Source organism: Bombina bombina, chromosome 4 (assembly GCF_027579735.1).
Source record: "Bombina bombina isolate aBomBom1 chromosome 4, aBomBom1.pri, whole genome shotgun sequence".
Taxonomy (NCBI): Eukaryota; Metazoa; Chordata; class Amphibia; order Anura; family Bombinatoridae; genus Bombina; species Bombina bombina.
The window spans coordinates 262,515,323-262,529,175 of NC_069502.1; the positions used below are offsets into that span (position 1 = coordinate 262,515,323).

The 13,853-nt window shown below is 40.1% G+C and overlaps 1 protein-coding gene across 1 annotated transcript in view; it reads left to right on the forward strand.

The window, feature by feature from the left end:
• MYO7B (myosin VIIB) overlaps positions 1-13,853 on the forward strand; it is a 355,055-nt gene that overhangs the window by 214,821 nt on the left and 126,381 nt on the right. Inside the window, 1 exon segment of the mRNA XM_053711560.1 lies at positions 13,631-13,748. Coding sequence (XP_053567535.1) covers positions 13,631-13,748 — 118 coding nt within the window.

A 13,853-nucleotide genomic window follows, 5' to 3' on the forward strand; every position in this document is an offset into this window, starting at 1 on the left:
ATAAGGTGAGTCACATTGTAATGCAGATAGTTCAGAAACTCTTCGAGCTGAAGAGATAGCAACTAGGAACAAAACTTTCCAAGATAAAAGCTTAATATCTATGGAATGCATGGGTTCAAACGGAACCCCCTGAAGAATTCTAAGAACTAAATTTAGACTCCATGGCGGAGCAATAGATTTAAACACAGGCTTAATTCTAACTAAAGCCTGACAAAGAGCCCGAACGTCTGGAACATCTGCCAGACGCTTGTGCAACAAAATAGACAGAGCAGATATCTGTCCCTTTAGAGAACTAGCTGATAATCCTTTCTCCAATCCCTCTTGGAGAAAAGACAAAATCCTAGGAATCCTGATTTTACTCCAGGAGAAGCCTTTGGATTCGCACCAAAAAAGATATTTACGCCATATCTTATGATAAATTTTCCTGGTAACAGGCTTTCGAGCCTAAATCAAGGTATTTATGACTGACTCAGAGAAACCCCGCTTTGATAGAATCAAGCGTTCAATCTCCAAGCAGTCAGTTGCAGAGAAATTAGATTTGGATGCTTGAATGGACCTTGAATCAGAAGGTCAATGGCAGAGACCATGGTGGAAGGGATGACATGTCCACCAGGTCTGCATACCAAGTCCTGCGTGGCCACGCAGGCGCTATCAAAATCACCAACACTCTCTCCTGTTTGATTCTGGCAATCAGACGTGGAAGGAGAGGGAAAGGTGGAAACACATAAGCCAGGTTGAACGACCAGGGTACTGCTAGAGCATCTATCAGTACAGCCTGAGGATCCCTTGACCTGGAGCCGTAACAAGGAAGTTTGGCATTCTGACGAGATGCCATCAGATCCAACTCTGGTGTGCCCCATAGCCGCACCAGCTGAGCAAACACCTCCGGATGGAGTTCCCACTTCCCCGGATGAAAAGTCTGACGACTTAGAAAATCTGCCTCCCAGTTCTCTACACCTGGGATATAGATCGCTGACAGATGGCAAGAGTGAGCCTCTGCTCAATGGATTATCCTTGAGACCTCTATCATCTCTAAGGAACTCTTTGTTCCGTCCTGATGATTGATATAAGCCACAGTCGTGATGTTGTCCGACTGAAACCTGATGAATCTGGCCGAAGCCAGCTGAGGCCATGCCTGGAGAGCATTGAATATCGCTCTTAATTCCAGAATATTTATCGTTAGGAGAGCCTCCTCCCGAGTCCACAAACCCTGAACTTTCAGGGAATTCCAGACTGCACCCCAGCCCAGAAGACTGTCGTCTGTCGTCACTATAACCCATTCTGGCCTGCGGAAACACATTCCCTGGGACAGATGATCCTGTGAAAACCACCAAAGAAGAGAGTCTCTGGTCTCTTGATCCAGATTTATCTGAGGAGATAAATCCGCATAATCCCCATTCCACTGATTGAGCATGCATAGTTGCAGTGGTCTGAGATGCAAGCGAGCAAACTGAACTATGTCCATTGCCGCTACCATTAGTCCGATTACCTCCATACACTGAGCCACTGACGGCCGAGGAATGGAATGAAGAGCTCGGTAGGTGGACAAAATCTTTGATTTCCTGACCTCCATCAGAAATATTTTAATGTCCACCGAGTCTATCAGAGTCCCTAGAAATGAAACTCTTGTGAGGGGGGAAATAGAACTCTTTTTTACGTTCACTTTCTACCCATGAGACCTTAGAAAGGCCAACACTAAGTCCGTGTGAGACTTGGCTAGTTGGAAGGACGACGCTTGAATTAGAATGTCGTCTAGATAAGGCGCCACTGCTATGCCCCGTGGCCTTAGAACCGCCAGAAGGGACCCTAGCACCTTCGTGAAGATTTGTGGCGCCGTGGCCAACCCGAAAAGGAAGAGCCACAAACTGATAATGCTTGTCCAGAAAGGCGAACCTGAGGAACTTGTGATGATCTTTGTGGATAGGAATGTGTAGATATGCATCCTTTAAGTCCACGGTGGTCATATATTGACCCTCCTGGATCAATGGTAAGATAGTCCGAATGTTCTCCATCTTGAAAGATGGAACTCTTAGGAAATGTTTTAGGATCTTGAGATCCAGAATTGGTCTGAAGGTTCCCTCCTTTTTGGGACAGATTGGAGTAGAACCCCTGCCCCTGTTCTGCTTTTGGAACTGGGCAGATCACTCCCATGGTAAAAAGGTCTTCTACACAGCGTAAGAATGCCTCTCTTTTTGTCGGGTTTACAGACAATTGAGACAGATGGAACCTCCCCCTTGGAGGAGAATCCTTGAAATCTAGAAGGTATCCCTGGGTTACAATTTCTACTGCCCAGGAATCCTGAACGTCTCTTGCCCAGGCCTGAGCAAAGAGAGAGAGTCTGCCCCCTACTAGATCCGGTCCCGGATCGGGGGCTACCCCTTCATGCTGACTTAGTGGCAGCAGCAGGCTTTTTGGCCTGTTTACCCTTGTTCCAAGCCTGATTAGGTCTCCAGGTTGGCTTGGATTGAGCAAAGTTCCCCTCTTGCTTTGCAGCAGGGGAAGAGGTATAGGGACCACTCTTGAAGTTTCGAAAGGAACGAAAATTATTTTGTTTGGTCCTAGTCTTATTTGACTTATCCTGAGGGAGGGTATGACCCTTCCCTCCAGTAATGTCTAAAATGATCTCTTTCAATGCAGGCCCGAATAGGGTCTTACCTTTGAAAGGGATGGACAAAAGCTTAGATTTAGATGACACATCAGCTGACCAGGACTTAAGCCATAACGCTCTATGCGCTAAAATGGCAAATCCTGAATTCTTAGCCGCTAATTTAGCAAGATGAAAAGCGGCGTCTGTAATAAAAGAATTTGCCAACTTAAGAGCCTTAATTCTGTCCAAAATATCATCTAGTGGGGTCTCCACCTGAAGAGCCTCTTCTAGAGCCTCAAACCAAAAGGCAGCTGCAGTCATTACAGGAACAATGCACGCTATAGGTTGAAGAAGAAAACCTTGATGAACAAAAATTTTTCTTTTTAGACCCTCTAATTTTTTATCCATAGGATCAATGAAAGCACAACTGTCTTCAATAGGTATAGTTGTACGCTTAGCCAGGGTAGAAATAGCTCCCTCCACCTTAGGGACCGTTTGCCATGAGTCCTTTATGGTGTCAGAAATGGGAAACATTTTCTTAAAAACAGGAGGGGGAGAGAACGGAATACCTGGTTTATCCCACTCCTTAGTAACAATGTCCGAAATCCTCTTAGGGACCGGAAACACATCAGTGTAAACAGGAACCTCTAAATATTTGTCCATTTTACACAATTTCTCTGGAACTACAATAGGGTCACAATCATTCAGAGTAGCTAAAACCTCCCTGAGCAATAAGCGGAGGTGCTCTAGCTTAAATTTAAATGCTGTCATATCTGAATCTGTCTGAGGGAATGTCTTTCCTGAATCAGAAATCTCTCCCTCAGACATCAAATCCCTCATACCTACTTCAGAACATTGTGAGGGAATATCGGATACAGCTACTAAAGCGTCAGAAGGCTCAGCATTTGTTCTTAACCCAGAGCTACTACGCTTCCCTTGCAAACCAGGCAGCTTAGATTAAACCTCTGAGGGTAGTATTCATAACTGAAGCCATATCTTGCAAGGTGAAAGAATTAGACGCATTAGAAGTACTTGGCGTCAAGTTTCAAAAACGGTATTGTGCCTTTAAGAGAAAAAAAGGCATACACAAACTGCAAAACAGGTTAAAATTGCTTAAATTTTTCTGAAATTTTAACAGTGTACCCATTAAGCTTTAGAAGGATTGCACCACAAGTTAATAAGCAATAAACCCCCAAATGAAAAAAACGGATTGAAAAATGTCTAAAACCGGTTAAACACCCTTATAAGCACCTTGCCACAGCTCTGCTGTGGCCCTACCTGCCCTTAGGAACGATAATATGGGGTTAAAGCTTCGAAAAGGCCCTCAGAAGATCATCAGGACCTCAGAAGAAGTTGCTTGCTGCTTGTCTGTATAACTAAATGCGCAACTGAGGCGCGAAAATAGGCCCCGCCCACCTCACTTGATGTTACTGGGGCATACTCAAATCTAACAAACCTAGTTTGAAAACCATGTGGGTTATAACAAACCCAAAATAAGCCAAATTACCCCTCAAGCAAACGTCCCATAAACGTAAACAATACTCCCAGAACACACAAATATTTGTACCAATTTTACATAAACTGAGTCCCCCCCAAAAAAATTTTTTAGCCCTTTATGCAAGCTAGTTAAACCTCTTTCATACTAGGATTACTGCTTCCCCTTCCCCTAATGGGGATACTGTCAGCCTTTCTGAGTTAACACAGTCTCTACAGAAAAATGACTGAACATACCTCATTGCTGTATAGCAAGAACCGTTCCTCACACTGAAGTTTTCCTGTACTCCTCAGCTCATGTGGGAACAACAGTGGACCTTAGTTACAAATGCTAAGATCATCATCCTCCAGGCAGAAATCTTCATCTATGTCCTGCCTGAGAGCAAATAGTACAACACCGGTACCATTTAAAAATAACAAACTCTTGATTGAAGATGAAATAAAAACTAATAGTTTAACACCTCTTCTCTTTACTCTTCCTGCTTAGAGCCAGCAAAGAGAATGACTGGGGGGTGGAGTTAAGGGGGGAGCTATATAGACAGCTCTGCTGTGGTGCTCTCTTTGCTACTTCCTGTCAGGAATGACAATATCCCACAAGTTAGGATGAATCCGTGGACTCGGTACATCATGCAAAAGAAAAAGGGAATATTATGGGGCAGTCCCACCAAACAATGAGCATATGTCAGAAATTTCCACAGCAACCGTTTGACTTTGGATACAAGTTTAGCTCAATAATTTGCGGGGAGGAGGAAGAGCTTCTTGTGTTGTTAAATATTTTAAACCAGTCCTTCTCTTCTATGTCATATCCTAAGTATTTATGCCATGATTTGGTTTTTAAAGGGTAAGGGGTAGCATTATGTCTTTAAAGGAATGTTCTTAAGAGGGCTATGGTTCTTTTGAGTGGGGAGAGAACAAGGCACAAGTGCTCGAAAGGAGTAGGAAAGTCTGGAGCTTGACCTACTTTAACCAATGGGAACATTTCCCACCCACTAAATTCTCCAAGTCTGCCCAATACTTAAGATTTCCAGAGTATATTGTAGATAGGAGTTGTAGCTCCTTTGTCTCTCTTCTTAATGTAGACGGGGACTGGTCCCCCCAAGAATTCTGCATTAATGGAAATCTGTGACAGGGCAGATCTAGGGGTGGAAATACCAAAGGAAAATTTCAGCTATTCAACCTAACCTTGAAAAATATGTCAGCTGAGATCATATTCATTGATCACATCAGGCCTGTACTCTTCTGGAACCCAGCACAGTGGGCCAGCATCATTTGTTTGGAAGAGGTGGGTATCAATGGTGACCCACGCTTTAGAATCACACCCCTATGCCAGTCAACCCTCTGCAAGATGATTGCTTTGTAGTAAGAGGCTAGGTCTGACGCTCCTAAGCCGCCTTCTGACGTTGATCTGTAAATAGTGGCTCTATTAATTATGAGCTTAATCTTACCCAATATAAATCTGTTTAGACAGACTTTGAAGCAGGAAATAAAGTCAGTGGAGAGCCTAATAGGAACTGCCTGTATGACATAGAGAATGTGTGGGAGGATTGTCATTTTCAGAGGTTGCACCCAGCCCCACAAAGAGAGGGGTCTTACTTTTCATCGCTTCAGGTCTTTTTTCACTCCTGCTATGAGGAAATTGTAGTTAAAATCAATAATATTTTAGGGATAAGACGTTACATTAATGCCCAAGTATTTTATGTGGGACGTCTGTAACTTGTATGGACAGATACAAATGGGATCTTTTTTGAGATTGACATTTAGTAGCTAAGATTTTTGTGGGTTAACTAAGAAATTAGAGAGACTCCCAAACCTATCAAATTATCTTATTATGACCTGCAGTGAGGACTGTGGAGAGGTAAGGGTTACTAGAACATCGTCTGCAAATAAGGTCAACTTGTATTAATTTGGTCTGAGTTTAAGGCCATGTACCTTCTGATATTTTCTAATCTTTGCAGCAATTGTCTCCATAGTTAATATAAAAAGTGAGTGGGAAATGGATAATTCTGTTTTATTGCATTCATAATTTTAATGCTTTTAGCTAATGTGCCATTGGCCCTGACCCTGGCTGTGGGACATATGTATAGGCTTAAGATTCTAGAGATAATTTCCGTCCCGAAACCACGATGGGTAAGGGTAGCAGAAAAAATCTCCAATCTAAGTAATCAAAGGATTTCCCTGTGTCAGTGGCTACCAGGATTAATGTTAAAGTTAGATCACTTGGCGTATTCTAATAGTTGAAGTAATCTGATGGTGTTATTTCTGGCCTCAAGACCCAGGGTGAACCTCAATTGATCAGTGTGTATGAGGTATGGAAGGAATTTAGCCAGTTAGCTTTTATTTTAGCAAAAAAATAAAAAAAATTGAGGTTCTTGAAAGAATTCAGTCAGTGAGCTATTATTTTAGCAAAAAGGTCTGAGTTTAACAGGGAGATGGGGCAATAATTACTTGGTTCTGTTGTTGATTATCTCCATTTTGGTATGACCGGGATGGTAATTTTGAGCATCAACTGAGGAAATTTAAAATTCTCATCAGTGGCCTTGAAGATTAAGAACAAGTTAGGGGCGGAAATCCCTCTGACTGTCTTATAGTATTTCAACTAGATTATGAGTTTCGATACTAACTTGCAAGTTATTGTCACCGCTCACCTCCCTACAGCGCTGGTATTACAGGTTTACAAAAACCTGGATTTAGCAGGCAATATTGCAGCGTAAAGCAAATTTGAGCTCCATACCGCACTCCAATACCAGTGCTGCGGTGAGTTGCGGTGAGCTGGTTTTACGTGCTCGTAGATAGACATCAATTAGGAGAGCCGACTGAAAAAAAGCCTAATACCTGCAATAAAGCACAGCCCCATTGATTCCTATGGGGAAACTAAATCTATGTTTACACCTAACATAAACCCTGAGTCTAAACACCCGTAATCTGCTGCCCCCTACATCGCCGACACCTACATTACACTTATTAACCCCTAATCTGCCGCCCCCAATGTTGCCGCCACCTACCTACACTTCTTAACCCCTAATCTGCTGCCCCAATGTCGCTACCACCTACATTACACTTATTAACCCCTAATCTGCTCCCCCGATATCGCCGCAGCCTACCTACACTTATTAACCCCTAATCTGCCGACCCCAACGTCGCCGCAACTATACTAAAGGTATTAACCCCTAAACCTAACCCTAACACCCACTAACTTTAATGTAATTAAAATAAATCTAAATAAAACCTACTATTAATAACTAAATAATTCCTATTTAGAAATAAATACTTACCTATAAAATAAACCCTAAGATAGCTACAATATATCTAATAGTTACATTGTTATCTATCTTAGGTTTTATTTTTATTTCACAGGCAAGTTTGTATTTATTTTAACTAGGTAGACTAGTTACTAAATAGTTATTAACTATTTACTAGCTACCTAGTTAAAATAAATACAAATTTACCTGTAAAATAAAACCTAACCTGAGTTACACTAACACCTAACCTTACACTACAATTAAATCAATTACATTTATTAAATACAATTAACTAAATTACAAAAAACAAACAAACACCAAATTACACAAAATAAAAAACTAATTATCAAATATTTAAACTAATTACACCTAATCTAATAGCCCTATCAAAATAAAAAAGCCCCCCCCCAAATAAAAAAACCCTAGCCTACAATAAACTACCAATGGCCCTCAAAAGGGCCTTTTGCGGGGCATTGCCCCAAAGAAATCAGCTCTTTTACCTGTTAAAAAAAATACAAACAACCCCCCAACAGTAATGGGGGTTGTGGCGATGTTAGGGACAGCAGATTAGGGGTTAATAATATTTAACTAGTGTTTGCGATGCGGGAGTGCAGTGGTTTAGGGGTTAATATGTTTATCATAGTGGTGGCGGTGTCTGAAGCGGCAGATTAGGGGTTAATAATTTTATTATAGTGCTTGCAATTCGGGAGGGCCTCGGTTTAGGGGTTAATAGGTAGGTAGTTTATGGGTGTTAGTGTACTTTTTAGCACTTTAGTTATGAGTTTTATGTTACGGCTTTGTAGCATAAAACCCATAACTACTGACTTTCAGTTTACAGTATGGATCTTGACGGTATTGGCTGTACAGCTCACTTTTTGGCCTCCCAGGCAGACTCGTAATACCGGCGCAAAGGAAGTCCCATTGAAAAAGGGCTTTTTGAAAGCTGCAGTAGTTATGTTGCGTTACGGCCAAAAAAGTGTGCGGTGCAGCTAAACCTGAAAGACTCATAATACCAGCGGTAGTGAAAAAGAGCTTTAACGCTGCTTTTTCACCCATACCGCAAAACTCGTAATTTAGCTGTTTGTTAGTAACCAACAGTAGCTTTGAGGACCTCTTGGAGAGAGATTGATTCATCTAGGGATATAGATGTCTCTGAGAAGAGAGGGTAAATCTACTTCCCTATTCGAGGGTCTAAAGGAGGAAGCATGGGAAGGGGAGTTGTTAAAAATGTTCATAAAAGCTGCCAAACTCATTGGGGCATATTTATCAAGCTCCGATTGGAGCTTGATGCCCGGTGTTTCTGTCGAACCTGCAGGCTCGCCAGAAACAGCAGTTATGAAGCAGCAGTCACAAAGACCGCTGCTCCATAACCTGTCCGCCTGCTCTGAGCAGGCGGACAGACATCGCCGGAAATCAACCCAATCGAGTACGATCGGGTTGATTGACACCTCCCTGCTGGCGGCCCATTGGCCGCGAGTCAGCAGGGGGCGGCGTTGCACCAGCAGCTCTTGTGAGCTGCTGGTGCAATGCTGAATACGGCGAGCGTATTGCTCGCCGTATTCAGCGAGGTCTGGTAGGCCTGATCCGCAGTGTTTTTTTATTATCACTGTATGCATGTTTTTACAACTGTTGCATTTGGTTTATTGCACATGCAAGCAATAGGAGGATAACGTTAACACAATATAATGAAATACTAGGCACTTATTTATGTGTAGACATAACAAATTCTTCCAATGTAAGACTAAAATAATATCTTTTAAATTTGGTATACTTGTATAGATTAGTTATCAGGACAAAACTGGAAAACATAAACAGCTAGATTACGAGTTTTTGTCGGTAATGGTGTGCGGTGCTAACGAGCATTTTTTTCTCACCGCTCACTTAAGACAACGCTGGTATTACAGGTTTTTCTAAACCCGGCGTTAGCCGCAGAAAAGTGAGCGGAGAGCAAAATTTAGCTCCACATCTCACCTCAATAACAGCGCTGCTTACGTTAGCGGTAAGCAGGTAAAATGTGCTCGTGCACGATTTCCCCTTAGGAATCAATGGGGCAGATTTGGCTGAAAAAAAACCTAACACCTGCAAAAAAGCAGCGTTCAGCTTCTAACGCAGCCCTATTGATTCCTATGGGGAAACACATTTTATGTCTACAAACACACCAAATGAACAGTGGCACTACTTGGGCTTTTCGTCTTATAGTATATATATTTATGAAAAAGTGTGAGTTAATCAACCTATGAATATCTAGAGGAAATGGTGTTTGTGCATAAATATAAATCCAAACACAAAGGAAGATTGATATGTTGAATACCAAAATTCCCAAAGTATACACTTACAGCACTCTAGGCCCTAAACTAAAGAGCGGAATTCCCCAACAGGATTTTTAAAATATAACCTTTATTATTGAATTTAAAAAAAACAAAAAAACAAAACAAATTTGTTTGGTTTATTACACACACAATTAAAATACACTCCAGTACCAAGATCAGTGTAGTCGGTTGTCTATTAGATCACAAAATATTATGATTTAGGCCTATATAGTTTCACCGTTATTCGTGATCTAGAGTATAACCAATAAGGTTTGCTAGGTGATGTTACTCAATGACTTATAGTTGAGAGCTAATGCAAAAATTCTATTCTGGGTGAATAGTAGCCTGAAAGTTAGCACCTATGTGTTAAGCTTAACCTGTATAGTCTAGTATAATATTAGGTTGTATTGCTGCCACACAGTTATATAAGATATTGGTCACGTATATAATCTGTATATAAATCTCTCTTGCCCTACACCCTAACATGAACCCCGAGTCTAAACACCCCTAATCTTACACTTATTAACCACTAATATGCCGTCCCCGACATCGTCGCCACCTGCATATTATTAACCCCTAATCTGCCGCTCCGGACACCGCCGCAACCTACATTATACTTCTGAACCCCTAATCTGTCGCCCCCAACATCGCCAACACCTACATTATAGTTATTAACCCCTACTCTGCCGCCCCCAATGTCATCACAACCTACCTACATTTATTAACCGTTAATCTGCCGCCCCCAACGTCGCTGCCACTACAATAAAGTTATTTAACCCCTAAATCTAAGTCTAACCCTAACACCCCCCTAACTTAAATATAATTTAAATACATCTAAATAAATATTCCTATCCTTAAAAAAATGATTCCTATTTATAACTAAATACTTACCTATAAAATAAACCCTAAGCTAGCTACAATATAACTAATAGTTACATTGTAGCTAGTTTAGGGTTTATTTTTATTTTACAGGCAACTTTGTATTTATTTTAACTAGGTACAATAGTTATTAAATAGTTATTAACTATTTAATAACTTTCTAGTTAAAATAAATACAAATATACCTGTAAAATAAAACCTAACCTAAGTTACAATTACACCTAACACTACACTATAATTAAATAAATTACCTAAATTAACTACAATTAATTACAATTAAATAAACTAAATTACGAGAGAAAAAAACACTAAATTACAGAAAATAATAAAATAATTACATTTTTTTAAAACTAATTACACCTAATCTAATCCCCCTAATAAAATAAAAGAAGCCCCCCAAAATAAAAAAAATCCCTACCCTATACTAAATTACAAATAGCTCTTAAAAGGTTTTTATGCGGGCATTGCACCAAAGTAATCAGCTCTTTTACCTGTAAAAAAAAGTACAATACCCCCCACAACATTAAAACCCACCACCCACACACCCAACCCTACTCTAAAACCCACCCAATACCCCCTTAATAAAACCTAACACTACCCCCTTGAAGATCACCCTACCTTGAGACGTCTTCACCCAACCGGACAGAAGTGGTCCTCCAGACGGCTAGAAGTCTTAATAAAGGACAATGACGGGTTCTTTAAATATCGTCATCCAAGATGGCGTCCCTTCAATTCCGATTGGCTGATAGAATTCTATCAGCCAATCGGAATTAAGATAGAAAAATCCTATTGGCTGATCCAATCAGCCAATAGAATTGAAGTTCAATCCTATTGGCTGATTAGAACAGCCAATAGGATTGAGCTTGCATACTATTGGCTGATTGGAACAGCCAATAGAATACAAGCTCAATCCTATTGGCTGATTGGATCAGCCAATAGGATTTTTTCTACCTTAATTCCGATTGGCTGATAGAATTCTATCAGCCAATCGGAATTGAAGGGACGCCATCTTGGATGACGTCATTTAAAGGACCTGTCATTGTTCCAGTCGCCGTCGAATGAAGAGGATGCTCCGCGTCGGATGTCTTGAAGATGTACCCGCTCCGGATGGATGAAGATAGAAGATGCCACCAGGATGAAAACTTCTGGCCGTCTGGAGGACCTCTTCTGCCCGGATAGGATGAAGACTTCGGACCGTCTAGAGGACCACTTCTGCCCGGTTGGGTGAAGACGTCTCAAGGTAGGGTGATCTTCAAGGGGTAGTGTTAGGTTTTATTAAGGGGGTATTGGGTGGGTTTTAGAGTAGGGTTGGGTGTGTGGGTGGTGGGTTGTAATGTTGGGGGGTATTGTATTTTTTTTTACAGGTAAAAGAGCTGATTACTTTGGGGCAATGCCTCGCAAAAGGCCCTTTTAAGGGCTATTTGTAATTTAGTATAGGGTAGGGATTTTTTTTATTTTTGGGGCTTTTTTATTTTATTAGGTGGATTAGATTAGGTGTAATTAGTTTAAATTTTTTTTTTTTCGTAATTTAGTTTATTTAATTGTAATTAATTGTAGTTAATTTAGGTAATTTAATTATAGTGTAGTGTTAGGTGTAATTGTAACTTAGGTTAGGTTTTATTTTACAGGTATATTTGTATTTATTTTAACTAGGAAGTTATTAAATAGTTAATAACTATTTAATAATTATTGTACCTAGTTAAAATAAATACAAAGTTGCCTGTAAAATAAAAATAAACCCTGAGATAGCTACAATGTAATTATTAGTTATATTGTAGCTATCTTAGGGTTTATTTTACAGGTAAGTATTTAGTTTTAAATAGGAATAATTTATTTAATACTATTAATTTTATTTAGATGTATTTAAATTATATTTAAGTTAGGGGGGTGTTAGTGTTAGGGTTAGACTTAGATTTAGGGGTTAATAACTTTATTATAGTGGCGGCGACGTTGGGGACAGCAGATTAGGGGTTAATAATTGTAGGTAGGTGTCAGCGATGTTATGGACAGCAGATTAGGGGTTAATAATATTTAACTAGAGTTTGAGAGGCGGGAGTGCGGCGGTTTAGGGGTTAATATATTTATTAAAGTGGCGGCGATGTCCGGTTGGCAGATTAGGGGTTAAAAAAATTATTTAAGTGTTTACAATGTGGGGGGGGGGGCTCGGTTTAGGGGTTAATAGGTAGTTTATGGGTGTTAGTGTACTTTTTAGCACTTTAGTTAAGAGTTTTATGTTACGGCGTTAACCCATAAAACTGTTAACTACTGACTTTTAAATGCGGTAGGAGTCTTGACAGGAGAGGGTCTACCGCTCACTTTTTCCAAGACTCGTAATACCGGCGTTAGGAAAATCCCATTGAAAATATAGGATACGCAATTGACATAAGGGGATTTGCGGTATGCTCGAATCGCGGAAAAAAGTGAGCGGTACACCTGTACCTGCCAGACTCGTTATACCAGCGGGCGTTAAAAAGCTGCGTTGGGACCTCTCAACGCTGCTTTTTAAGGCTAACGCAAGACTCGTAATCTAGGCGAAAGTGATTTTGTTGAGTAGTGCATGAAACTTGATACTTGCAATTTAAGTTGCATCTACAGCCACTATGACTCTAAACTTTGGCTTTAAAATGTTGAGATTGTGAGACAGATTTAGATGGGTTTAATATATATTTTCTGAAATGATAAAAAAAAAAAACTATTTTTGTTAAACATTGTTTTTTTGTTTTTTTATTTGAATCATGTTTTATCTCAGAAAACTGTTATATATAGAAAATGCTTATATATAGAACCTGGGTTGTGCTTGCTTATTGGTGGCACAACCCAGGTTGCTGAACCAAAAATAGGCCGGCTCCTAAGCTTTACATTCCTGCTTTTTAAATAAAGATAGCAAGAGAACGAAGAAAATGTGATAATAGGAGTAAATTAGAAAGGTGCTTAAAATTGCATGCTCTATCTGAATCATGAAATAAAAAATGTTGGTTTAGTATCCCTTTAAGTGTGTTTTTTTTTCCACCTATGAAACAATAAACACTTTTTAAAAAATATTTATGTTGACATATTGCTGCTACTTTGATATACAACCTCCTTGGCGAAATCTATCGGCTGCTAAATTTCTCTCATTATAGGCGCAATACATTGAAGATCAGCATCCAGCTTTGAAAGTGAAAGAGTCTATTGTAGAGTATTCTCGACTGCAGTGGGCTATTTTGTTTTCAAAATTCTTTGAAGCCTCAAAATTTTCAGGTAATAACACGTGGAGTTTGCAAAGTCTGTTTGGACTTTGTGAAATATCGGTAATGTGAATATGTGCCCCACAGCCTTCAATTATGTGATGTGCTGTATATTATG